The 27,800-nt window shown below is 41.1% G+C and overlaps 1 protein-coding gene across 13 annotated transcripts in view; it reads right to left on the reverse strand.

Moving 5' to 3' along the window:
* Nucleotides 1-1,391: 1,391 nt before the first annotated feature.
* Nucleotides 1,392-27,800, reverse strand: part of BTRC (beta-transducin repeat containing E3 ubiquitin protein ligase) — a 134,698-nt gene continuing 108,289 nt past the window's right edge. For 12 of the 13 annotated variants that reach the window (XM_083615334.1, XM_083615339.1, XM_083615337.1 and 9 more), the window contains 10 exons: nucleotides 24,146-24,332; nucleotides 18,928-19,024; nucleotides 17,730-17,867; nucleotides 17,081-17,199; nucleotides 15,311-15,560; nucleotides 14,839-14,957; nucleotides 9,987-10,097; nucleotides 8,804-8,882; nucleotides 7,341-7,534; nucleotides 1,392-6,578 (listed from right to left, as the gene is read on the reverse strand). In XM_083615334.1, coding sequence (XP_083471460.1) covers nucleotides 7,373-7,534; nucleotides 8,804-8,882; nucleotides 9,987-10,097; nucleotides 14,839-14,957; nucleotides 15,311-15,560; nucleotides 17,081-17,199; nucleotides 17,730-17,867; nucleotides 18,928-19,024; nucleotides 24,146-24,332 — 1,262 coding nt within the window. In that variant the 3' untranslated portion in view covers nucleotides 1,392-6,578; nucleotides 7,341-7,372. The remainder of the gene's footprint in view (nucleotides 6,579-7,340; nucleotides 7,535-8,803; nucleotides 8,883-9,986; nucleotides 10,098-14,838; nucleotides 14,958-15,310; nucleotides 15,561-17,080; nucleotides 17,200-17,729; nucleotides 17,868-18,927; nucleotides 19,025-24,145; nucleotides 24,333-27,800) is intronic. The other variant, XR_014548595.1, reaches the window with a different exon arrangement.

The following is a 27,800-nucleotide window of genomic DNA, read 5'->3' on the forward strand; positions in this document are numbered from 1 at the left end:
GTGATTCCAGAATCCCTTTTCTTCATTCAGGATCTTTCAAGTTTATTATTGTGGTTAATTTGTCCTCAAATGTTTGGAAATGTCTAGAATTTGTTTTGTTAAATTTTTATATTATTTCTTAAATGAAATGCTACTTGGATAGTTTTGGGTTTTTTGCAGTCTAAAACATTTGTTAAATCCAGCAAACAAGCAATCTTTGGAGTTTGATTTCTAATTGGAAAATAACCATTTTCCCCCTCCCTGCCCTTGGTTCATGGTTTTGCTCTGCAACCGTAGATTGTATTTTCTCTCCCTGTGAAACGCGCCACACAATTTACAGGCATTTTGCATAGTTGGACAAGGATGTTATGATACACAGAACAGATTTTACTTAATATAGGCCCTGCTGTTTTGAGGGTGCCTCCAAGGTGCCTACGTTTTCCATCTGTTTTCCCACCAGCCTTCCTGAAGGAAAATCATGGAGAAGGTAGTAGGCAGGTCTGCTGCAATATATGGTACAGTGACATCTAGAACATAGTGTGACACACACTAGTCTTATTGAAAACGCAAGGCAGACAAAAGAGAGAGCAGCAGAAGCCAAGACGAGGCTTGGCTAGCTCAGTCGGTAGAGCATGAAACTCTTAATCTCAGAGTTGTGGGGATAAGGCCCATATTGAGCTAAAGATTCGCATTGCAGGGGTTGGATTAGATGGCCCTTGTGGTCCCTTCTGACTCTATAATTCTATGATGTGTGGATCTCCATCCTTTGTTCTGTCCAAACCACCTAAGGTATTTTGTTTTGTTGGATTCATGTGTAGTGTGTTAGTTGAATTTTCTCTTTTTTAAACCAAGATTCCGAAAGGCCAGTTTCAGTGGACTAAGTGAACTGCTAGGGGAGCAAACTTTCTAATTGCAAAGAAAATCCAGGTCAGGGAAACAATGGATTGGCCTTAAGCACAAATAAAAATATACCTAATGGGAAAAGTTAGCCAGAAGGTGGCAAAGCAACATGGTGGGTCCAGTAAGAAGGTAGAATTTGAATTATTCTGTATGTCATCTTTGAACCAAAAACATTTAAATAGCTGCATTCTGTGCATCTTCTAAATAAGGGAAGGTCACAGTTTTTCACTCAAATATTCTGTAGGATCCATTTAGGATCCCTTTTCCCTTTTTAAATGCACTCCTTTTGCTGTCACACGTTTTGATCAATTTACAGTGCTTTAGATGGAAGATATCATTAATGAATGGAACTCTTATAAAGTACGCTGAGATTTTATGAATAAGCTGCCCCAGTGTGAATGAATGACAGTCAATGAGATGAGGTTGAAGTTCTGCACTAGTTCATTCATTGACATAGTGCCTGGGAAACAAACATTCATTTAAAATTAAAGAAAAAACACACGCTCAGCAGGTTCACAGCTTAATCTTATAATTGTATTTAAGTTATCTTCTGAACAGTTAAAATATTTTTTCTTAAAAAAACCACACATTACCATGACCCTAGCTCAAGTGAACATTAGTACGTTAGCTACACATCACCAGAACATAATCACAAAAATTCCAAAGCACTCATTACTTTTAGAATCTAGAGAACAAAGAGAGCAGAGTTACAAATGAGAGCAGAGTTACAAATAAAAATAAGAGATCATGTGCTTTCTTTTTAACCTTCTGTGCCCACAGTTATCTGAGCTTCCTGCAGTTGCTAAAGGCATGCACTGGTCTAGTGGGTGTTTGCTTTCAAAGGAGCAGCAAGCTGTTAAGAGAATAAATTGTCATAAGAGCCAATTCAATTTTGCCAGATTTTAAACTTGCAACCCCCACACTAACGTGCTGTACAAAAAGATATTAGAATTAGCAATTTATATTGTGAGCATTTCCTCTTGTATGGATCAACAGCTACCTTACTTTTCCCTACTCAGCCTAAATTCATAATTTGGAAGTGAATTTTTTTGACCATCTATGACCATTTTAGTCCCAGAGAGATAAGGAGGAAAAAAGCTCTGCTTTAACCAGCAAAGGCAGCCAATAACATGGAGAAAATAAACATGGAGTATTTAGAAAATGGTCCTCTGTGCCTTTCTGCTAAAGCATCTGCTTTGGGCATCATAGATTGGGCAGCGTGCACAACAATGATTTATGCATATTAGATTCCTGAGAATCCCAGCTTCCCTTTTTAAAAAGCAAGTTTCTAGCCCTCATTATAGTGAAAATACATTTGAAATCATGCAAGAACCATTGTGAAATGCTCAGGTCAAAACCTGAAGCTTTAGTTTCTTGAAGCCTACCCTTGCAACCTTGTTTCGCTCACACTCATACAGCTTTTCACAACCCTCTTGCCTGTCCAAACTTTCATTGTCCATTTGATCTTGTGCAAGTGCCCAAATGCAGAGTTCAGAAGAAAGCATGCAAATCAATACAAATTAAGTGAATTTGGGTGTTTTACTGATTTGCATTGAACAGTGAATTTTAGTTTTTAATGTACACAAGTAGACCTACAGAACAGACCACTACTTACACTTTCTCCAGAAAAGCTGAGTATCGCTTTAGGGAAAGCATTTCTGCATCTAGAGTGGTGTCTGTAGATCAGTGAATTTGCATGAGCTCTAGAGCCAGGTAATAATGGTTTCTTAATGGGGCTAACCTCATAGTTATTTTCCATTGTGAAGGTTATTGTTGATTTGTCAAAGGTCTACATCCTAAGCATACCTTGCATCACTGAAAGGTCACTAATTGTAAATCTCTGTATGATTAATGCCACTTTAGAAGACCTAAATTCGTGTGCTACAGCCCAATTGCATTTTGCAGACCAAAGATATAATGTATAACTATGCCCATGATATAGGATGCTGCAGTCCTGAAAAGAGCTCTGATTTTAACAAGCAGATTGAGGACTAGTCAATCACAATTCTGAAGGGGAGCCTATAAATAAAGCATGGGCTGCACCCATGTTTTATTCCAGCAGCCATGTTATAAATCAGAAAGATGCAGAGGGTGACTTACAATACAGAAGTGTTGCTTCCAGAGCATGCAGTTCCCAGGATGCAGCATTTAAACCCAAGTGGAAACTGCCCAGGACATGATGGCCTAAAGTGAGAATTGTGCTTCCACAACCAGTTGGCTCACTCTCAGCTGGATATGTAAGATTGATTTCAGAAAAAGGAGATTTACCCAGAACTGCAGCTTGAGGAAAAATCCAAAAGGCTTCCTTCTTCAGGGAAACCCCTCCCCCCCAAACCCCCCTATTTGACCACTTGATTAAAGGAAGAGCAATGGATTAGGGCACAGCTCAGCATTGTTAAAATGCATCATATATGTAGGCCACTTAGGGACCATATATGTGCCTTGTGCCCCCTAGAGTTTCCCCAATTCTTTCTTCCCAAATCCAAGAGAATTTGGGAAGGCATGCAAGCCGTATAAGCCTTTGTAACTAAAAACTACTGAATGTTCCTCCTACCCTCCTATATCGAATAGTTCCTTCCTGGTATGAAGCAACAGCAGAAAAGAGCACACAAGTAGTCACTTCTTTTGATAACACTGTTAACTCCTAAACATGTCTGAGCATAGCATGGAAGGGAAAAGACCCCCAGGACCAGAAGACCTCATTTGGAGAGGTACCAATCACATGAGTTCAAACTGGCAGATTCATATATGAACCCAGAGAAGGGGAACACACATATGTACCACTCTCCTTTTCTTTTATGAAGTCAAAATAGGTTTGTTTTTTGCTGGCGGCAGCAGGGTCTCTCTCCCATCTTCTAATTTCAGAAGCAAGCATAAAGTCTTAAAATAGTCATCAAAAGGTCCAACTTGTTCAGAAGCCTAATCAGGAACGGTGAAAGTGGCTTAGCGTTGCTGCAGGGGGGGGGGTTTCCTATGCTACGTATTCAGCTGGGTGCCCAGGCTGAGCTTATGTTATTTAAACTACTCAATTGCTCTAGGGTTAGAAATGCAGAGTTTTACAGCAAGGTTCTCTCCTATGGCTCAGAGCCAGTTGTGCGCTGCTTTTCCTTCTGTAAATACCTGCCTGTGGAGCTCTCCGCTCCACACCAGTGAAAGGCAAGGCCATTTGTGATTAGCAATTCCAAGTTAGCATTTCATTGCAAAGAAAGATATTAGGGCTCAGCCCCTCTTCAGAAACGTCATTAAAATTCCCTTTTCAGCTTTCGCATCAGATCCATTTGGAATTACCCATATCAAATTAACCCTTGAAATGTCCATGTACGGAGATGCTTTAGAGCCTTTCTCTTCCAGTGAAGAACAAAGCCCTCCCCAAATGGTTGGAGATGCAGGAGGCTGAAGGCTGTAAACTTCACGCAACTTGAGTGGGGTAGAAGTTGGAGGGAGGTCTTGCTTTTTGCAGTGGCCTTTCTCCATGCCAAGGCATGGTGGGCCCTCCTTCTATTGGAAAAGCACCATTTCAGCTTCTTCCTTGAAATGACTTAACAGGAAAAAACCTCACTACTTTCCCCTTGGTGACAGGTTTTATACATTAGAATTAATTCTCCAGTACCATGTTTGTTTGTTTGTTTTAAAGCCCCAAAGCAGTTAGGTGTGTTTGGGAACAAGAGCAGGGAAGAGAAGGGTTATGACAATAAGGAAAGGCTGCACCAGAAATGACATTGTCTCTTATCTGATCTCCAACTCCACATAACAGAAACAACCCCCCTATGTGCTTGACAGAGCCACCGCCAAAGACACTTCCCTACACACACACACACACACACACACACACACACACGGGAGGAAATACTGATCTCACAGCTCTGCCAGCGAGCAAGAGAAAATAACCTGTTGATGCTCCAGTTGTAGTGGATCTACAGTCCTGTTCCACACATTGTCAATACTGTACTACAAAGTATAAATGGAATCCGAGTAATAGTGATGAAACAGGGCTGGGGCGACAGTGAGCTTTCAAACATAATGAAGAACTAGTATGTGGCAATCTGTCTCTCGTTTTCCATCTTGCTTTGCAATTCAGTGTGCAAGGCAACCTTTTTCATACTCTGAAGGATAGTACAGTTAAGGAAAGCCTTCTAGCTGCAGCTGTGACTTCCTTTGCCTTTTCTCAAAGAAACACTTAAAAAAGAAAAGCAGACCAAGATCAGCATGTTTATCCCCACCCCAAGAGAACAAATACTTCTGACTATGCCTTTGGTGCTAATGCAGCCCTGGATGATACGCAGGCTGAGAATCCCTGGGTAAGGCAGAGCACTTGCACAAAACTCTCACTTTTGAACCAGAGTAGAGAACTACAGGACAGAACCAGCTGCCCATTCATTCTTAGTTTCCACTGACTTTCTGAGCCCGCCATGGCAAATACCAAACTTCACTGTGGGGAAATGGCTACTCCCAAGTGAATGAAGAGGAGACAGGCCACAGAGGGGGACCTGCTTAGCAGCATAAAAGTGAAGCTCTTTCCCCCTAACTTCCAAATTTAAATCTTGGCCAAAGAAGTTAACCCTTCCTTGTAGGAGACAAGCGTTATGCTATTCCCACACAACGATGGGGGGGTTATGTAGTACCATAGGACAGATTTGCTTTTGGTCTTTTCTGTCCCTAGCTAAGACCCCTCCACTGTTCTCCTCTACTATTATCCACCACAAAATGACCTTGCAGCTTACAGACTAAGATGTGGAGTCATCAGAATCTCCCGTTCTTTCAGGAGTTCCCTTCTAACAGAGTATGGCAACAAAGCACAAATGCCAGCCAACGAATAATGACACAATCAGGTTAACAGGAAAAGTCTGAAGTCTTGGCTGAGTGCTGAGGGAATAGGGTGGTTGATACTTTTGATACCATACTCTTCTTCCGGGGGGGGGGGGGCGAGGAGCAGAGGTGCAATACTGCACCATGTGGGGAGGGAAGGAAGAAGAACATGGAAATATATTGACAGCAGAAATACTGCCCATCACCAATGTGGTCACCAGTAAGTCTCACCTCTTAAGTAAATTAGACTTTGGCAGAAGAAGGCTTCACCTTTCATTTACTGGCATCCGCCGGATGAAGATTTTAGACAAGTGACTAACTGCAGAGGGCTTAGCTGAAATTATTTAGACTTCATCATTTTCTCCCGATTGGTTTCTGGCCACCGGGGCCTTCATTTGGCATCAAGTTGGCCCTCCTTTAAAGTCCAAGGCCCATCTACAGAAAAGTAGATGCGTCCTTATCACAAGTCCCCAAAGGTAGAGGCATCAGCCTGCTGTTCCCCACCTACCAACACATCACAAGGTGATTCTCCCATGGGAACGAATGGTGGCAAGGATTTTTCTGCTTAAGAGCAAAGCAAGAAATTCTGGCAACATGTTAAATATATTTATAGGACATCTGCACTCAGGACAAGAGAGGAGATGGGAGGGAGAAGTGTGTGAAGAGGGGAGGTGTAACACATCAGTCATTCAGGAAAGATAAAAGGAATCTTCTGATATAGCAGCACTTGAGCAGTCAGCTGCGCTGAGAAGACCTTGTCCGAGATCAACCATGCGCTGACTTGGTTCCAGAAGTGTGTCTGAGAGCCTCTCTCTTCAGTTATATCTGTTATGTGGATAATTCTTTTGCCCTGGCATTGGCAGGTAATTTAAATATCGCAGCTTAAATGAGTCCTAGGAAAGAAAAGACAAGAACTATTTGTCATCCACATTTTTGCTAATGAAATTTTATAAACCATCAAAAGATGATTATAGGCAATCTAGATTTTTCAGAATGGATACATCTTTGTTGGGGGGGGTGAACCCTCAGCCTGTGTATGTGATCTGTTTCTCAAGTTATTGTTAACGTTCATCTTGTAGGACAGGTGGTGGTGGCAAGGAGGGAAAACCCAAATTCTGTTGGGGAGAGACCGTGACAGCACCTCCACATTGTTTCTGTTGCAGATGGCAGTAGTGCTGAGAAGTGGCAAGGCGCTGATTGGAGTGCCCAGGAAACTCGATGGAGCACTCTGATATTTCAAAAGTACGGGTGACGGTTGAGCACTTGAGGAACCTCACAAAAGATCACAACATTTCTTCCTGTTTCCTGATCACTTGTTTCTGATCCTTGGCTGAGATAGAAAAATTGCACCTCCCAGGTAGACTGCTAGAGTAAGAAGTGGTTCTTCATTACAAACTTCAGTTTCGTTCTCTCCTCAGCTTGTGCTCATTTAAATTAATTCATTCTTGGTCCACTGCAGTTACATGGCTATTTCTTCCTAATGCTCCTACAGGCAAGGAAGTTCTGAGAAGCCAAAGGACAGAATCACCCCTTTATCTGCAGTGGCTTTCAGTAATACTCTCAGTTAAGGAACCAGCAAAACCTCCATTCACAAATCATGTCTATCCACCATGCAGCCTACCTGCTGCATTAACGTGTTGTTGTTGTTGTTTTACCTGTGCAAGTGTGAGGTACAGTGTAGTGCTATTTATCTGGAGATGTAAGTGTATGTTCTGGAAGGGGAGCGGTTAGATTCTGCTTGGGTAGCTGGATCATTCAGGAAGTCCCAGATGAGGATGGTGTCATCATGCGAGCTGCTAACTATTTGAAATTCGTCAAACTGGAGCCGGAAAACTCTGCCGGAGTGCTCCTGGATGGGGAAAGGGAGACAAGTCAAATTCAGAAGCATTAAGGGTTGCTGTGATCTTAGCACTGTATGTTTCTGATTACAGAAATGTGAGGTTTTAATACAGAAGTATATACCTCCTCCTAAAGAACCAACTGCACAAACAAGCAGTCCTTTCATTACCTAACAAACCATTTCTGTGAAAAAATCAGGAAAAGGTTTGCACTCATGTTCAACCTCTAAATTCCAGAAGCTGGGAATACTTGAGGGAGGAGGGCACTTAGAAAAGTTAGTTGTTGCTTTTTGTCCCATTTGTGGCCATTCTAGTCCAATCTGGCTGGCCACTGGTGAAAACAGGATGCTGGACTAGACAAATCCTTGTTCTGATCCAGCAGAGCATTTCTTACTCTCTTATGTGAAATGAGTATTTATTATGTGGCCTTTCCTCTTATCATCTGGAAATGGAAAATAAAACAGCACACACTATGCTGCATTCATTGCAGAGACAGGTTTAATTTTAGATCCTGAGGAGATGCAGCAAAACAGCAAATGTTACATTTCCCCAGTTTGCAAGCACCTAAAACTTGCCTGTTTCTGCTCACCCTTTTGAAGGTAAGAGTATCAGACACAACTTTAATGAGGCAGTGAAATCTTAGGGTTTGTTTACAGTGGTGGTTTAGCCACGAGCAGCAGGATTCACAAGTCAGTCTCAGCTGAAGTGTGAACATAGTCACTCAGGGGTAATGAGCACTGACTCCCCCAGCACCTCATTAAGGCTTAATGAATTCTACACCACTTCATATATTTGGTCCTCTAGGATCAGAACAATGAAACAAGGTGGCTGCTTTTTCACTTATCCTCTGGGTCCTATGTTCTCTATACAGCAGCACAACTGTATTTAGATATATATCAGGCAGAAGGAGTTGAGCTGGCCTATACCGTGTGAATTAGTTTGGAAAAAGCACAACTGCATTGCTACAACAATGGACACATTTGCCACAGAGCAGACAAGCTCAATGTCACCATTAGAGTCTTTGTATTCTGCTTATTCTCCATTTTAAGGCATAGTTTTAAGGCAAGGCAAATTCAAGACAAACCTATATTAGGACTTCTTTTGCATATGATGCAAGCTTACACAAAGCAGCATTCTTTAATGGATTAGATTTGGTGGCATGGCTAAGGAGGAGCATATTTTAGTCTAACTCTCATTTGACAATCCAGGTGAAGTTTTATTATGTATTAATACTAGGTAAATATATTCCCTCCCACCCGAGATCAATCAAAAGCTCTTACCACAAGAGTGCGCAGGCAGAGGGTTCCAGCAGGGGCACGAGGGTCCAGGGCAGCTACCAGATCCCACACCTTAATTTTCCTGGTGGCACGAAAAAGAAGGAAGAACCAGAGTTTCATTAAAAAGTAAGTGCGAGCACTACATGATATAAAAAAACTGAGTTATTAATCCATCTCAGCTGATCAATCTACTTCATGGAGAAAAAAATAGATGTGCATCTGTTCTTGCAACTTGGCTTTGCTGTTTTCTCTTGTGTTGGCTGGAGGTAGTATGGTTGATATGAAGATAACAGATCTTAATGGGAAGCGTATGGTTAGCATAAAGATAAATTAAAACTAAAGAGGTGACATCAATTATAATAGAAGGAATGATAACTGTTACACTGTACAGTGGTGCCTCGCAAGACGAAATTAATTTGTTCCGCGAGTCTCTTCGTCTTGCGATGTTTTTCGTCTTGCGGAGCATGGTCAGTCGCAACTGCACCTCTTCAAGCGGTTTTTTTAAAAAAGGAAACAAACTCGCAAGACGTTTTCGTCTTGCGAAGCAAGCCCATAGGGAAAATTGTCTTGCGAAGCAACTCAAAAAACGAAAAACTCTTTCGTCTTGCGAGTTTTTCGTCTTCCGAGGCATTCGTCTTGCGAGGTACCACTGTATTGTACTGTGATATGACTTCAGTAATAGTGATACCATGCATAATTTGGTGAATCCAAGTAGTGTTTACCTCACCAAGCATGTCTTTTATTTTAGGTCCTGTTAATGGGACTTTTATAAGCAAATTCTACCTTCCACTTATCCAAATGAGGCCAGCAGGAAAGCAAATTTGATTGCTACTATAAGTGGTTGTCTTTGCAGAACCTGCAATGTATTTTAATATCTCCTCCTTTAAATACTACTGGTATCTGTTCTTCTTGCATTTTATATTTGTAATGCTGAATGGGGAAAATTGATTCTCTCTTTCTTCTAAAAATCCAAATTGCATACAGGTTACTTGCTCAGTGAAGCACTGGATCTGTCAGAGTAAGGCAGTTCTAATTTTCTAGCCTTCAGGGTAACAGTCAGTTTGGGGTGGGTGGGAGAGAGACTCTAGACAGCTCTATTTCATCACTAAATTTGCAAACTGCTCTGTGATCCTTGGATGAAAGGCAGGATAGAAATTTAATTAATAAATTAATAATAAATTCTCACCCATCATAGGCTCCACTGACTATCCTCTTGGTATCAAAGCGAATACATCTCACCAGCTCTTCGTGGCCTTCCAGAACTCGCAAACATGCCCCACATTCAATGTCCCATAACCTAGAAGACAAGGCAAACAATCATTATGCAATTGCCATAGAAAAATGTTTTGGAAATACAAATTGCAAATCGAACCTGCCTATTTATCCAGGAATGGGAGAACTCTGAAGAAGCTCCCAATTTCTTCCTAAATTCACATTTTGTATCTAGAAAATTACAAATTTCAATGTGAAACTCTACTATTTTCATTTCCAATACTGTACGTTTATGAGTAGTAGTGCTATCTCTGAATTACTGCCTGAATGTTGTTTGGGCTACATAAGAGACAACAAATTATAGATAGCATGGAGATAGGGGCCGTGTCAACTTGAAGAGATAAGATTGCTTGTTGCAGAAAAAATTAAATCCTTCCTGTGAGCTGGCTTTGCTATAGAAGAAAATCAGGTGGTTACCAGAAACATATTTCCTTCACATTGCATCTGAAATGTTAACTTCCTAGAAAAAACCTGGCACTTCTCAACACATCTTGGTAACCTCTGAAAACAGTTTACCAAAATGCACTAAATATGGGTATTTGTTAGGAGACTGTCATGACTGTTTAAAGTGCTAACATAGTGCCCTAAATGTATGGTATGAATGTGGGATAACTATTACACATGTGCCTCTCTACTGCTGTAACATCTAGCTTAACCCATAGGCAGCAGTTTTTTTCTTCTGATTAAACAGGAAATGCCTCAGTCAATTAAAGCATGTTTCACATTACACTGACAAAGCGGTTGCTAACAGAAGGTGAAAAATGTCCTCGCTTTTCTGTGTGGAAAGAGCACATGATATAGGCAAATTTAAACAGTGTCACCCCCTATCACCTCCAAAAGAAAACTGCACAGTAATTTGTGAAGCCATTCACATAATTTTTTGTCATGAAGGTTTTGCTGGGCCCTATGCTTGTTCATCCGAGTTACAATTATATAGGAATGACAATATCACAATAGGTTTCCCACCTATTGGTTACAGTTGCTATTTGAAATAATCCTACTTCATTCCACAGTGTTGATGCTAAACCTTTTGTGATTACCCACTGACCAAATGTGAATTGCTGCACAGAACACAAAAGATAGTTTGTGTGCAGGTAGTTTACACTCTACACTGAAAATACAGGAGAGGAGGATGGGAGAAACAGCCACCCCAAGCCAGTTTTGAAAACAGATCTTTGGGAACTTATGGGCCAACTGTGCACCTAACCTGCATTCTGCTGAGATATGTTGCCAACCACTGCAAAAATTCCAGCACAAGGATTTTATTCAGTGTAAGCATAAAAGTAATTGTATTCCTCTTTAAATTTATTACCATATTGACATTTATATTTGTTGGTTATTACTGTGTGTAGTATTTGTGGTTACTTTTTCAAGCTCTGCAGAGTTTAACTATTTCCTGTTTGGATTACTGTCGATGTTTGTGCTTTCCGAATTTTATGCTTTTTAGATTTGTCTTTGATGCTGCTATTTCTTATGGAAGCGGTGGACAGTAGAGTGCTGGATCCAAGGTTAAACTCATTTAAACTTAAAATTTTCTCAAAACAAGGTTTGTCTTATCTTTTGTTTAGCCATACCATGAAGGCACCCCCAACCCCCCAAATGTATGTGTGTCCTGGTTCCCCCCCCCCAAGCAAAGCTATGGTGTTATTTGCAAATCTTTTGATCTTTACAAGGCGTTAAATAGAATGCAGCTGTTGAGTGAAGGTGATAATTGGTTAATGGCTTCAACTGTCCCCTTACAATTCCCCATGTCTCTCATTTAAATTGTCTGCTGCAGTACCCTGACTTGTTTGTTTTCATTACTCATGTTACTGCAATTACCTTCAGTAACTAGCTTTCTCTAAAAGCTACACTAGTCAATTACCAGCCTCTTAAGTCCCTTAATGAAAGGAATTGTTTCTTTGTTTTGTATCTTTATTTGGACACACAGTGATTCCATACATTTGACCTTGGACCCGGAGAATTATGCACAACGGATGAGGAAAGATGATACCATTAATTTGAATGAGCTCTGTTGGTCTGATTAAGAGGGATCCTTTACCCATTTTTTAATATCTGCACACTCACTAAACTGTATAGCTTTAGGAGTATGGCAACTTTTGTCTTGCTTGAATTGTTGCTGAGGACAATTTAAAAAGCAGATTGTCAATGCACTGTCCATGTGAGTCGGTGCTCACACTGCTATGACCAAAGCTTTCGATTAAAAAAGAATGAGGATTGGGCTGACACTTCATTTCTTGCAGGAAAGAAGAGCACATGAACGGAAGAAACCCTTTAAGCAAGTGCACAAATATTTGCATTGACAAGATGATTGAACCATGAAGCAGCTCATGGCTATAGAGGCAACTCATCACCATAGTTCACAAAAAGAACAACTTGTGTAGCTTTAAATGAGTACGGATGAGGTACACAGAAGAGTATAGGAAGATAGCACTTCCTACTTGCTCAGTTCTGACCAATCATAGAATCATAGAGTTGGAAGAGACCAAAAGGGCCATCGAGTCCAACCCCCTGCCAAGCAGGAAACACCATCAGAGCACTCCTGACATAAGGTTGTCAAGCCTCTGCTTAAAGACCTCCAAAGAAGGAGACTCCACCACACTCCTTGGCAGCAAATTCCACTGTCGAACAGCTCTTATTGTCAGGAAGTTCTTCCTAATGTTTAGGTGGAATCTTCTTTCTTGTAGTTTGGATCCATTGCTCCGTGTCCGCTTCTCTGGAGCAGCAGAAAACAACCTTTCTCCCTCCTCTACGTGACATCCTTTTATATATTTGAACATGGCTATCATATCACCCCTTAACCTCCTCTTCTCCAGGCTAAACATGCCCAGCTCCCTTAGCCGTTCCTCATAAGGCATCGTTTCCAGGCCTTTGACCATTTTGGTTGCCCTCCTCTGGACACGTTCCAGTTTGTCAGTGTCCTTCTTGAACTGTGGTGCCCAGAACTGGACACAGTACTCCAGGTGAGGTCTGACCAGAGCAGAATACAGTGGCACTATTACTTCCCTTGATCTGGATGCTATACTCCTATTGATGCAGCCCAGAATTGCATTGGCTTTTTTAGCTGCCGCGTCACACTGTTGGCTCATGTCAAGTTTGTGGTCAACCAAGACTCCTAGATCCTTTTCACATGTACTGCTCTCAAGCCAGGTGTCACCCATCTTGTATTTGTGCCTCTCATTTTTTTTGCCCAATCAATGGCTTTCAATGATATTATTATACTTTGCCCTCTAAAAACTGTCAAATTTCATCCAATGCAAAAATACACAGTTCATTCTATTATGGAATGGATCACTGCTTAGAACATTTCCAACCAAGGGACAGCAAGCAGACTCCATGAGTCCAGGCCACCTGTTACAAATGGTGCCTGAGGCTAAGCACCATGAGAAAATCTTGGTTGGCAAAACCCCAGCACTGTTTTGGGGTTGGATTAAAAACCTCTTGTTGCAAATCCAACTCTTCTAAGCAGAGACACAACCCATAAAGGGGAGCAGCCTTTATAACAGTCTGTGCCAGTGCTTCTCACATATTACATTTTGAGAAGTTAAACAATTATTACTGTTTGCTTTTAGCTCTTGCAGAATACAAAAATCTAAATAGCAGCTGTGTTAAAAAAGGAGATAACTATTTATGGAAAATAAAACTATATGTAGTACTATAAATGGATTATCTTTGCTCATTGATGATTTGGAAGCTTTAAACTCTGGAAAACTGAGGCAACGACAAAAGCTTTTCCTTCTTACAGAAGCATTTTAGAACACAAGTTTTACTCGGCTGTGGCCATTTTAAGAATACATGGAAGAGAGTGCAGACTTTTGATTTTTGAAAATTCTACAAAGCTGAGAAATTTCTGTTCCTGGTAGCTAAAGAGAAAAAGTTGAAAATGATAAAAAACCAAGACAGAAGTGTTGCCTCATAGTTACTTTCTCTTGAATCCAAAGCACTTCCCCAAATTTGTGCATTAGCCTCCTTTCTTGGTTCCTTATGACTGCTCTTTCTAAGATACCCTTGGCAAGACCTCAAATATTTAATTCAGCTGTATTATGTGAATTAAATAAATATATATTGAATTCATTTTGAACTCAGATTTTTGGCGAATCTTGACATTTCTAGGTATATGGCACCCCCTGCCTTTTTAAAACCTTATTTAGTAACAATGAGGCCTGGTTTACATACACCACAGAGTAAAGTGCTATAATCCTGAAGGGCTAGTGTGAGCCACATCACTTCAAAGTGCAGGTGAGGGATACCTGTCTTGAATGCTCCCCTACATTTAACCAAAAATAATAACGAACCATCTTCCCCCAATTTTTTTTATTTTTTATTTAAAAAAACAACAACAACAGGACAAAGGAACAGGCCTCTATCTGCTATACTAATTTGTTTGTTTTTAAAGGAAAAAAGCTTATTGTGTTTTGTATGCAGGGGAGAACTGAGAAGTGCAATCTTTCAACTGCAATCAGAAGCAGTACAATCTCAGTTTAATAAGTAGAGGGCACGTGGATGTGCTAAAGAGCACATTACAATTGCATGCAACATTAGTCTAATACTGACTGCTTCTTTTTAAACGATAAGGTGCTGGAGCAGGGCCTTTGGAGTGGGAACAGACAAGAACATGTTTAAGAACACCTTCACCACTGCTTTGTCTCAAATTGGCATTTTGTGAAAAAATGGCCGTTTGAGAAGACTGCAAACACTGATGTGTAATGTATGGTTTGGCTCTGAGAGAGGCAGCATGCTGTTCAGGTAACTGTTGTGTTTCTTACCTGATTGTATTATCTGATGAACCACTCACTACTAGTCTGTCTCTGTACTGTAGACATGCAATACCTCGCTTGTGGCCATTCAACGTACGCACAAACTCACAGGTACTTGTGTTCCAGACCTGTAAGAGAGACACAAGTACACAGAAGGAAATAATGGAGAGGGATGTTTATGAGAAAGTCATAGATTGTTGTTGGGAGACAGTGTCTGATGGTCTGAGTGTTGGATTAAAGACTAGGAGGCTCTGGATCACATTCCCACTCAGGCACAAAACTAAAAGGATGGCCTTAAGCCAGTCACTCACTCTCTCAGCCCAATCTACACTAACAGCATGATGATGAGAATCAAAGTGTGTGTGAAGAAGGGAACCATGCCCCCCTGATGAAGGCAGTATAGGAAGGTAGTATAAATGTATTGCAAAAAATAAATAAATAAAATAAATGTCCAATGTCATCATGACTTCATGGTTTGCACCTTAATAGTTCTGTCCCCCGATGCTGATACAATGTATTTGTCATCGAAGTCGACCACATTGACAGCTGCCCTGTGTCCAACCAGTACCCTTCGTAGTGTGATGTCTGTTGGGGAGGCCATGTCCCACACGGCAATGGACCGATCTTTGGAGCATGTCACCATCATGCCATTATTAAAACGTAGGTGCAGTACTGCTTCACAATGATGGATCAGGGTGTTCAGCATCTCACCCGTATTTACATCCCACACTCTGGAATTTGTGACAGAAGAGAGAAAAGAAGGGGAGGAGAGAGATGTTTTAAGATTTTCCATTATTAAGCAGAAGGGGGAAATATGCCAAACATTCCTGTAAAAGATGTGCTAAATAAGTAAGTCTGTCCGCCTAATTTGGTAAATTCAAATAGTATTTCAATAAGAATCTAATTCTTCCTCCCAGCAACTTTGTGTGGTAAGACATTATTATATCCATTTTACAGATGGGGAACTGAAAATGAGAAAATGTGCAATTTGCTCAGTGTCACACTGTGAATCTTGGGCTTGGCTGCAATTTGAAGCAAACTGTCCTCCTTTGGGTTTAGTCAACAGCACAGCTACGGAGTCCAACAAACAAAAGTTAACACTGTAATATCCAAACAGAGTAAGAAAAAGCAAGAACCTCAAAACAAAAGGATTTAACGGGAAAGAAGATCTGAGGACTGAAATCTTCTGCTGCATGTGCTGAGTTTCTGTGCTTGTGGGCGTAATGCAACATCTAAACTAGTACAGAATTTAGTTTGCGGAGCGCTTCCACCTTTGTTTTAAAAATCATGTCTAAAAAGAACAAGAGCAAAATTTCTCAAAAGGCAGGTCCTTCCTCAGCACATTTCACTCTTCTTAGCTTTCAAATAATCCATATTAACACATTCCAAATCAGCAAAGCCTCCAAAATGGATAATTTACTCCCAACACTGAATTACCCCTGAACCAAATATGCTGCTCTTTCTTATAACTGTTTTTTAAAAAACTTATAGGCCGCAGGACTTGAACAATTCCTGAGCAATAAAAAATGTCATGTAGCACCCACAATTTGAAATATTCCTTTTGTCCTGCTAAAAGCATTGTATAATATATTAATGGCTGGCATTAAGGAATTTAAAATATTCCTGCTAAACGAAAAACAGTTTAATTGGATATTTCATGCAAGCAGAATCTGTATGCTTAAGAAAACGTGCTGACAGCTATCTTTTCCCAAGGACAGGTGTGTGTGTGTGTGTGTGTGTGTGTGTGTGTGTGTGTGTGGATAACCCTGGAATCAAGGGTTTAAATTGCTGACTCTGAAGGCTATTTTTACAAAAACTTATAGAAACAGCCTTCCATTCCTTGTGCATGTCTTCCACCATTTCTGTTTTGAGGGCAGAATTTGAATAGGGCTTGTGGAGCAAATCCATCTTTCTTACTTGCAACCTCTTCTTGAGAATTAGGGAGTAGCATGGTAGCCAAGACACTCATCATATAATCCCCCAATCTCAATATAATTTATTCCAAACTATGGTTTGACACTGCATGCAAACTGTTAACTTTTAGGCTTAATTTTCAAAAGCTTTTAGAGGTATCTGGTTGGTTAACTGCTTTCTGTTTAATTTTTTTGATTATTGACTGTTGGCTCTATTCTCTGCCTTTTATATATTTTTTCACTAAAATGGATTGTTTTAATTATGGGGTAAACTGCCTTGGAGGCCTGTATTTGTTAGAAAGGCAGGATATAAACATTCTCAATAAATAAATAGCTACCTGACAGTGGAATCCGATGATCCAGTGATGATCACCCGCTCATCATACTGGAGGCAAAGGACTGACCCCGTGTGCCCAGTCAGAACCCTCTTGCATTCTAGCGTATTCTTGTCCCAAATCTAGGAAGGCAAAAAGGGCACACATTTGGGATTTCACCACAAGGTAAACAGATTGTATTGCTAGACTGGCTCTTTTGTTTTTCTGTAACACAGCATTTTATTTACTAAGGCGAGCAGAACTTCTTCTAAGTGGCACACAGTGCACTTTGTATTCCACAGGCACTTTGGAGCAATATAAACTATCCTTAATATCTCTGTTTTTAATATGAACATAGTCTTTACCCTTCTCATTAGGGAACAGGAAGACTTTAATTACTGAAGGACCAATAACATGGCTAGCACTGAACAGAATGCAAGAAAATGAAACAGATAATATAGATTTATCCTCCTTGTTTGGAAGAAAGGGAGGAAAACCAATGCAATTCATAGTCAGACTTGATGGGGGACACGAGGGGAGGGAAAGGAAGACAAGGATTAACCTCATCCTTCTCAGTTTCTCTCTTGCATTAGTCCTTCTAAATGAAGTTACACCTGCATTCTTCTGGGGAATGGATTTTGTGTTCAATCATTGCCCACTGGGGAGCTCTCACCTTGATGGTATTGTCTCGGAGGCCACTTACTATCTTCTGATCATCATATTGTAAACAATAAACCCCTTTGCTTGTTTCACTTCGGCAGTGGATTCGCTGTAAGCTGTGCCTTCCACACCGCCAGTTTGATTCTATTGTCTGGGGGAGAGAGAAACAATTATAAAGTGTGGAACAAACATCATGGAAATTTTGCACCAATAAAGCCTGCTGGACTCCCGGGACAACAGAAGCAGCTCTGATGCTGAAATCATTTATCATTAGATAGTCCCAGAGCAAAGGGACAAGTCCTTCTCCCTGCCACTTTCCCAATCCCTAGCTTCCATAAAGTTTCAAATCCCTCTAAGATGATTCTAGTTATTACAAAGAAAGCAAATGCACCAGATATCTAGAATATGGCTGAAATTAGTGGGCATGGCTAATTAGTTCCATTCATTTCAGTGTGTCTACTCTGCGTAGGGCTAACATTGGATACAACCCAGGATGTTCATTTCCCCTTGTGTTGACTGTCCCTTAGGTGGGTTTTCCCCCTTCCCCCACACTGTTGGCTCCACAGGTATCTGTCCCTTCAGTGGTCTTCAAGAATGCTGAACTGGCTGCAATTCTCTTCTTTTCTTTGGAACAGCTTCTCCAGAATTAAGGTCAACAGTGGGTACTGTAAAAAACGCAGGTTGCCTTGATTTGGTCTCAGTGACACTTGGAGAAGCTCAAACAGTTGTTTGAGTCGGTAAGACTTACTCTGATGAACTTTGCACAGCCCTTGATCACAAATGTGACACTGTGAGATGCTTCTTCAACGGAAAGGTTGCCAAATTTAATTCAGTGTAATCATGGAAGTTGAACTGAAATGGTATAATACACTGAGATTTAATTGTGGTGAGATGGTATAATCAAAGTGCCTGAACATTCAACTCCCTTCAAAGAAGGAGAGACCAAATATCAATGGATTTGGTACATATGACTCCTAAGTGTCTTAAAGACAGACTACTAAATTGTTTTTTTATAACAGGACTCAGAGGGAAAATGTGTACAAATATGTACACACTATCACATTCAGCTTTTCTTTCATTCTACGGTAGATGCAGTAGGAAGCTATAACTGGCTGGCATCTGTGCAGGAAATCTGAATGGTTTCACACACAACAAAGGAGCTCAGATGAGGGTTTCACATACAATTGCATAGCCTTTTTTCTGGCTCTTACCTCTATATCCTGTATAATTTTGGGATAAAGTGCTCTGTAGAAGGAATTGGGAGGGGCTATCCCATCGGGCGGCTTGTTCTTAAAAAGATACTGTCCCCTAAAAGAAAGGAAGAAAGAAAAGCAGCATTGATCATTTAGCCATGGCTATTTCATTCAAGGATTTGCGAGAAAGACTTGTAGAGCTCTTATGTTTGGTAGATGAAAATGGATGACTAGACCAGATTTAAAAGGGATGCTGTAGGGTCCGCATCATAATACTACTGCCTTTAGACACGTGGCAATTCATAAAATAGTAGGCATCTAAATAAATATATGGCCCTTTTGCAAGTAAAGGTGGATAGATAAAAGGGTCCTTCAAAGGAGAGTGAGAATAGGAGAGGACCTCAGCATGTTCCCCACGTTCTAATTGCTCCAAAACAAAAAGAAATTAAGCAATTCATAGTATCAGCAATAGCATTTTACTGCTCCTCTAATCTTCTGAGTAAACTGCATTGGCTTCTTCTTCAACTTAGCCTGGTCATGGAATGCACATTTTTGCCAGAGAAAGGGAGGGAAACCCAGTGAACGGCAATCACTTCATGCTGTGTAAATTTTTTAAAATTCCTCATTCTAAAGTTAAGGAGCCACCTAACACTGTGCGGAAGCTAGTAAACCCCACCATGGGCATACTAACAACTCTTCTGCCTGGCAACATTCCTTGTGAAGCAGAAATGGGCACAAATCCTCTGAGTATAATCCTGGCATGTGAGGCATGGCATTTAGCCTAGGCCAGCTCTCTGCTCCCCCTTTCACTGTTGCATTATTTCCGACAGGTTTTTTTCTATGCATTCCTTCCTTGCCACAAATCTGAAACTATACACTGTGAAGTTTCCTTTTGCGTGAGGTGCCCTGGGCATGTGCAAGGTAAACCCTGCTTTGGAAGAGTGATTTGAATCAACAAAATGACTAATAAAAATACTGAGCAGTGTGATACAAGGGGGGAAAATACATACGATTTCAAACACACATTTCTGGAAAAACTATGCCCTAACAAATCTCCCACATTTTAAAATATGGCAGGTATAATGTTTTGCCTACAAGAATGTCAAGCTTTGCAAACTTTCCCTAGTTGTGTGTGTAGCTCAGCAACACCTTATAAGTAAGCAATGGTACCCTCTGCAAACTAGCAGATTTGTGCCCCTAATGAGAAAAAGAACCCCAATGCTGAACTGTTAGCCGAGAAGATACCAGAAGCTACTCATTCCCCACTTTCTATCTTATGAGTATGCATCATTCATCTCCCTGGAAGAGAACTCTATGCAGGCATCTTGAAGATGTCGGAAGCAGCACATTCGCATTACTGCCTAGACATTTTGTCAGTGTGCTGTTTGACATGTTAACTATGACCCACCAAGATCTCCACAATCAGAAGTCAGTTTTGCTCACTACAGATTCTGAAGCGGCAAAAGTAATGTCTGTGCCTTGCTTGTTGTTAATTCTGCCATGGGAAAGTAATCTGGGTACCTCTAGAAATCAATACTAAATACAGAACTGTATTTTAGGTATTTTTTGAAGCGCTGAAAGCATTACACAAACATTTTTTCTGCCCTCATAATCTATTAAACTGTAACATATTTCTAGTGCCAAAGCCCTTAATAGAATTTGCACTTGGCAAGTTTCTGGCCTTATTTTTAATTTTTGTTTTAATAGCAGCTAAAATGCCTTAGCTGTCACCTTTGTCTTGTTTATGAAATATTCATACCCATTTCCTCACAGACAACATACGAGGGAGGCTCCTTGGATAGAAAATTATGTATTAAGGGGATTACCCAAGAGAGCGAAGCATCTAATGAAATGTTAACAGAGCAGCTCTAGACTTGGGGAAAGTCTTGCATAATAGAAAAAACTATTCCGTCTGATTAACTAATCTATCTGAATTTCTGCATGCTTGCCCTCAGCGGTTTGTACTCTTGGCTTTATGGCTAAAGATAAAACAGGTCTCTAATTGTGAAAATCTGCTGAGGAAAACAAAAGTGACCTAACACATTCATAACATGTAAAATGCACCTACTTTAGTTGTACAGCGAGTACATAAACTTCTGAAAGTCTAATGAATTAATATATCAAAGACTGCTCTAAGTAACGGGAGGGAAGGATACTGTATGTTACACAGACTTATGCTGCTTGTTCACCCACCCAAAAGAAGGGCCATCACTGGTGGACAGTTGAGGTGAAACAGAGTGACCACCCCAGACTCTGGACTTGGCTGATGGTCCACATCTGGCAGCTACAACTGGCAGCCCTGCTACCTCCCACCCAGCAAGGCTTTGCACCTCTTCCCTTCATACAGCAAGGCAGGGGGAGAAGAAATGGGGTTGGAGGGCCTTTCCAGCACATCTGATGCTAAACCAGCATCAAAAGGGGAAAAAAAGTAAGCCGTGTGTGTGTAGAGAGAGACTAAAGTCGTTGCAAATCACCTGGCAGCAAAGAAAAAAGATTGACTTCTATTATCAGATAGCTCTGCAGTTTGTTTCGACTTTACATTTCAACCTCTGATGAAGGCCCAACATTGATATATGCCGAAAGGCCTTGGGTTTATTGACTGATTGAGTGATTATATTTATATCCCATCTTTTCTCTAAGGATCTGAAGGTGGCATACATAGTTCTGCTGCTCCTCACTTAATCCCCACAACAACCTTGTAAGGTAGGTTAAGGTTAGAGGCAGTGACTGGTCCAAGGTCACCCAGTGAGCCCGATGGCTAAGTGGGGCTTTGAATGCTTGTCTCCCTGGTCCTATCCTGACACTAATCACTACCCCACAGTGGCTCTAAAAACTCCATACAGCATCGGACTTCCGGGTTGGCGCCATCGCCGAATGGCGGACTCCCTCCGAGCTCCGGAGGGAGTCTGCTCGGCAGGGGCTGGGTTCTACCGCACCGGCGATGCGGGGACCCTTAGAAACCACGGCCACGGAGGCCGTGGACATGGAGACTCGGCTTGCACCGTTAGCGCCCTCCCGACTCGTGAAGGAGCCTTTTTAAAGGCTACGGATCGGGTGCCGGGGAGAAGCGTGGTGCCTTGAGTTCTCTGCTTCCCCTGCTGAGCGAAGCCGCATGCCATTCGGCGGAGAGCGCTGACTTCTTCCATTGAAAATTCGGACTTTTCAACAATAACCCGTGAGTAAATTTGGAAATCGGGTTCAAAAGGAGGAAAAAAAAAATTTTTTTTTTTCGAATTGGATACGAGCGGGGGGGATCCAAAAAGGAAGTCAGTCCCCTCCCTATTGTAAACTTTCCAAAACAAGGACGGGGAAACCAAGACCCAAAAAGGCTTGCATTGCTGATAAAAATCCAAAATTTCACGATGGGGAACTACAAGAACTGTGCTGGAGGAGGAACTGGAGAAGGGAAACGCAACCCCCCCCCCTGGGAACCGGGGTGACTGAAGAGAGAGCCTGGTGAAAGGAGTCGGAGATCTTGACAGCTGTCAAAATAGCTGTCAAAGTCGAAAAGCGGAGTGGATTTTATTATGAGAACTTGGCTGGTTAAATTTGATACAATTTGCTACAACTTGTTAAAATTTGGATACAAAATGGCGAATATGGATAACAAATTGACTTTTGGATTAGAGGAAACAAAGATACAACAATCCCCCTTGAGGAGTTTCGGGACATTACAAGGATTGGGAAAGTGGAAAAACACCAATGGAACTTTACAGGACTGGTTATCTTCTGGGAAAGCTGCAAAACGGAAATAACATCTCGTCTTCAGGGTGTTTTCTTTTTTGTTTTTTTAAAGGAGACAATAGATTTTTCTATTGAAGAAAGGAAGGGACTGAACGTAAGGTTTTGCCCCTGAATAACAACCATCCCTGCAGACTTACCAAACTTTCGAACTACAACGTTTTAGCAGCGGAACAAAGGGAAATCAGACTACAACCTGGAAAGAACAATGGAGGGAGTTCTATTACAGTTTTATTAAAGACTGAAGTTAAAGTTTTGAAAAATAATGATAATAATAATAATTTTGATTTTCAAAAAAATTTATTTTTAATTTTAAAAAAGAAAAAGCCAGCAAGGAGTTGGGGAAAAGTTGTGATTTATGGTCTTAAGAATTCCAGGCAGACACCAGGGGTTGATGGTCAGGGGGAAATTAAACCGGGGACAGGGGGGGGAGAACTAAAACTCCAAAGGCTTGCCAACTTGGTTATTTTTTGCTGAATTGGTCTATTATTCATTATATTTTTTTTTATTCTCTACCTTTTCTGTTTCTATTATCTGGGGTGCTTCTTTTATTAAAAAATGGAAATTGTGGAATGACATGGGGTGGGTCTTGGGGAAAGAACACTGGGTTTTTTTTTTCTTTTTTTTACTGTAAAACAAATTAAGTTTCAATTTGAATGGGGAACTTGTTTGGCCAACAATATGAAAGGGGAATATGGTAGGGGTGGGGGAAGGGGGGAGTCCCGTAAAGTGATATTTTTTGTATTTTTGAAAAATTTTAATAAATATTATTTAAAAAAAAAAAATAAAAACTCCATACAGCATCTAGGGATTTTTCTCCTTCCCTTTTTTGGTAAAGGAAAAACAATTTTGATGGGGGAGAGGAGGAGCTGCCACCACAACCACCGCCATTGCCATGAAAAGAAGGAGGAGCAGCAGAATATATATATATTCCGGATATGAGAGGACTTATCCCCTGTTCCTGTTACTAAGCTTGGCCAGTCATCTCTGGAGGTAGAACTAAATTACTGGATTCTGCTTCCGGATCAAGGGGAAGTGCCTACCTGCCCCAAGTTAGGAAATAATACATACTCCCAAAAAACGGCCTCAGAAAAAAAAATGAAGAATGAATGGTAGAATTTAAAAGGCAGTCTTCAATTTTCAGATAAAATGAACTGTCATACTGATGACCTAAAGCTGTTTTCAATTTACTTGTTTTGCTAGGCTAAATCAGTGCAAGGATTCCTGTTAGCACAATGGGACCTTTCCCATGCCATCCCCAAATCTGTTCTGGAGGGTCTGGAGAACCCACAGAACAGCAGGTGATGGGAGGCGATGGAAGATCGTTCCATCAGAGAAGTAGAAATTCTTGCACTGATGCAATGATCTCCTTAGCATTCCGTTGAATACAGCCCCATACCATTTAAAAACCATACCACTGTAAGTCGTAAATTACCAGCACCTACTCCTACTCCCTCACTGAGCAAGGGAAAAGATGCATGAAAGATGCTCTCACCATCCTCTCCGCTCCGCCAAACCCCTCCACAGCGAGTCTGTCCGGACCATTCTCTCAATCAGCTTCTTCCACAGCATGCCGTCAGATGTCACTCGGTACCATTCCTTGCACACCAGCTCAACAGCACACAAAGACTTGGCATCCAGGTACGACAGGATATTCTCAGCGATGTGATCCAGGCCGCGAGCTGGAAGGGAAAAAGTATAGGCAATTAATCAGCACTGGAGAGTTCATGAGAAGCCCATCTCTGCTCAGACATTTTCACCCCCACTGTTGTTCATTCCCTTCCCTGTAATGCAGAGCTGGGATGATTGGGCAGAAAATAGTCTCCTGTGAAGTTCTGAAACCAGTAGCTTCTTATGGATAAGAAACAGCAAAGCATTAAAGATAAAAGTGGAAAGCGTTAGAGATGATCAAGAATCCTGGAAGCCATTTCCAATCTATTTCTATGAGTTTTAGCACTAGGGGGATGTTTCAATGGAAGGCTTTTCTCACTTGATGACGCACCCCCCCAAATCTTGCTATATTAGGACCGTTTCTCATTTTGCTACTACAGCTGTTCTTGTATTCCACCAGCTCAGAAAGCTACTTTTTGATGCAAAGAAGAAAGGAATAAAGTGCATATCTGTTCCTAATACAGTATGAAGCCTGAAGGGTTACCTGTGTTCTTTCTCTCACTCATTATATATGTGTGTTTGTGTGTGTGTGTGTGTGTGTGTGTGTGTGTGTGTGTGTACGCGCACGCACACACACACACACACACAGACGTGTGCACAAAAAGAGGAAGTAATAAAGAGTTTTACTGATGCCATTAATTTTACCCAGTAAAAGACATGCAGCAAAAACAGTGAAAATTGCTAACATTTTCCAGCATTGCTGTTAGAACAGCCAGTGAGTCTCATCACAGCTGCCATTTAAAATAAAAATAAATAAAAAATGGCATTGACTAAAATAGGAAAGGGGCATGACAGTAATAAGCTGGTCAATACCACATAAGCAAATATGGGGTTTAACCTTGACTGCCTGAACTGGATGGGTTCCTCCATTAACTGAACACCTTACACTAAACCCCAGTGTGTGCAGTGGCCTCAGAAGAATAAGAGGACTTTAAAATAAGATGATTTCACTTATAAAGCTTCACTTGGCTTCTACTGTAAGGCACAAGGGAGACTGTCAGGAAGACATCTCTTTTTGCCATCTGATTTTGGGCAGCCATGTAAACAGGCAATGCATTAGGGTGGGCGACAAAAAAAAATTGCCTTTCTGTTTACAAAATTCACATGTCAAAATCTCAGCATTTATTTTTAAATCAATTTCTATGAGGAGATCAGACACAGTCCTGGAAGCAGAAATGCAACTGTTATGCTAAAAATAGTGATCAAGAAGGCACCTGAGTAGCCACACCTGCACCCTACTCCAAACACACCTGGAGCAGACGGAGGTTGTCTGAAATGTAGACCCAAAGTTTTACTAGACAAAAATAGAAAGTAACTTGCTAGAGTTCTTGAAACTAATGACAGGATGACAGAAATGGTCTGTCTGGGGCAACCCAGTCAGATGAGTGGGGTATTAATTATTATTAATGAAGGGAGACTGGATATGCCACTTACAGAACCTAAGAGGTCCAATTATCACTTACAAAAAGGGGTGGTGGTGGTGAAGCTTTTAATGTTTGGCAGACTAATGTATTTTAATATTTTGTTGGAAGCCGCCCAGAGTAGCTGGGGAAATAAATAAAATAATAATAATAATAATAATAATAATAATAATAATAATAATTACTACTACTACTACAGGACTAGAAAGTTTTAGGAACAGTGGGAGTTGCCATATACATCACTGGGTCAATCTAATTCAGTATTGTCTACAACTCACAGTGGAGGGGTTCAGAGAAGAATCTTACCTGGGAGATGCCAGGAACTGAACTTGGCATCTTTTTGTATGCAACCCATGTGCTCTATCACTGAGCTACAATCCTTCTGCCATGCGTTGGAAAGTACTGGATTCTTAAGGCTTATATTATAACTGAACAAGAACTTAGAAGTGCTCCCACATTACAAATGCTTTTCATATATGCTAGTTCATATCATAGAGCTAGCACAGAGACGACCTAAAAAATACATGCACACAGACCAAAGTGCTCTTGTGGGATCTTGAGGGAGAGACTCTTGCTCTCAAACTGGAGAGATGCTTCTGTCTAAAGTCATGATGGATCATCAATGAGAATTGTGGGTAAACCATGACTTCTTGTGGCATCTAGTGAATGCGAGCTACTGGGTTTTTTGAGTGGGTAGATTAATGTTCAATTTGCAAGGCTACTTTAGTTGCTTGATCAAATCCACCCCCACCCCCAGTTTCACTTGGGAAAGAGTCAAGCATGCCAGATTAGCATAGCAGGCAACTTTTCTCTCTCCAAATAAAAAGCTACCAAACATCCAGAGAGAGATCAAATGCTTCATTTCCTGCTCTTGTTACAGCTGCCCCAAAGACTGAGCTTCATTTGTCAACAACAGAGGCTGAGCGTAGGAAGCCATGAATGCATTTTGGGATGGCTGGGGTCACATGTCTTACATTTAAGCAGACGATGCAGAGTGAGATGCCTATCAGATGATTCTGATCAGGATTTACAGAGGACACACTGTACCAAAACTTTGCTGCTGACAAGCAGAAGACCTCATAATGAGCTTCTCATGTATCACAGTAGTTTTTCTCCCTCCATATTCTCAGGACAAATTCATGAAAAGTAATTTTATAAAGAAATGTGATTTCTAAGAGACAACTCTTTCAACCCCGACACTCCAACTCTGCGGGGGCAGTTTTCCTAAAATGAAAAATAAACCAAGCAGCATAATTCCACTTGACAGACAAGACAAACTTCAGCAAGTAAAAGAAATACTCAACAGACCAAACAAAATTTTGCTGTTACCACCTTTTCCAAAGGTGCTGTCCCTTATTTCTGCTACATCTCGAATGCAGCACAATGTTAGGAGAGAATCTGCTCCTTTTTTCAGCTCTGAGTTTGGAGCTGGGGAGGGGCAGAAAGTAAGCTCCTGCTTGCCCACAGCTCATTGTTAGGACAGAAGGTTGCTTTCCAGTGTGTTCCTTGGGCGCTAAAAGCTCAGAGCACATTCAGGCACAGAGACAAGCTGATAGGCCTCCACCTTCCCGCTTCATCTCACAGCTGAAGGCAGAGGCATCCTGACTTGATCTGCCTCTGTGTCCAACAGTGGCTCCAAGTTTAGAATACCCCTTGGGCGCAGAGATAAGCCCATAAGCTTCTGCCTCCAATATCCACCTCCAACCTGAAAATGGGAGGTGAAGGCACATCAGTTTGCTTCTCCGTGTTAGTCCCAAGTTTGGGCTCACCGCAGCCCAATGTTCCATTTGCCACAGTGAGGCAGTGATAGATACAGTGATAGATACAGATTATTTCTCCAACACCAAAAGCTATTGAAGAATATACTTACAGTAAGTATAAGCTGTGATGTTAAGGCTTTAGATTTTCATCATTCGCTATGTTAAAGCTAAATAAATTGGGCAAAATTCCAGGCAAAAAAGAAGAAATGTCAAAACTTTACCTATGAGCATATGTGGCAGGTACAGTGTGACTGCAGAACATGACAACCACCAACTTCTATAGAGCATCTTTCTTTTA

This window comes from Podarcis filfolensis (genome assembly GCF_964270895.1).
Source record: "Podarcis filfolensis genome assembly, chromosome: 5".
In the NCBI taxonomy this organism is placed as follows: Eukaryota; Metazoa; Chordata; class Lepidosauria; order Squamata; family Lacertidae; genus Podarcis; species Podarcis filfolensis.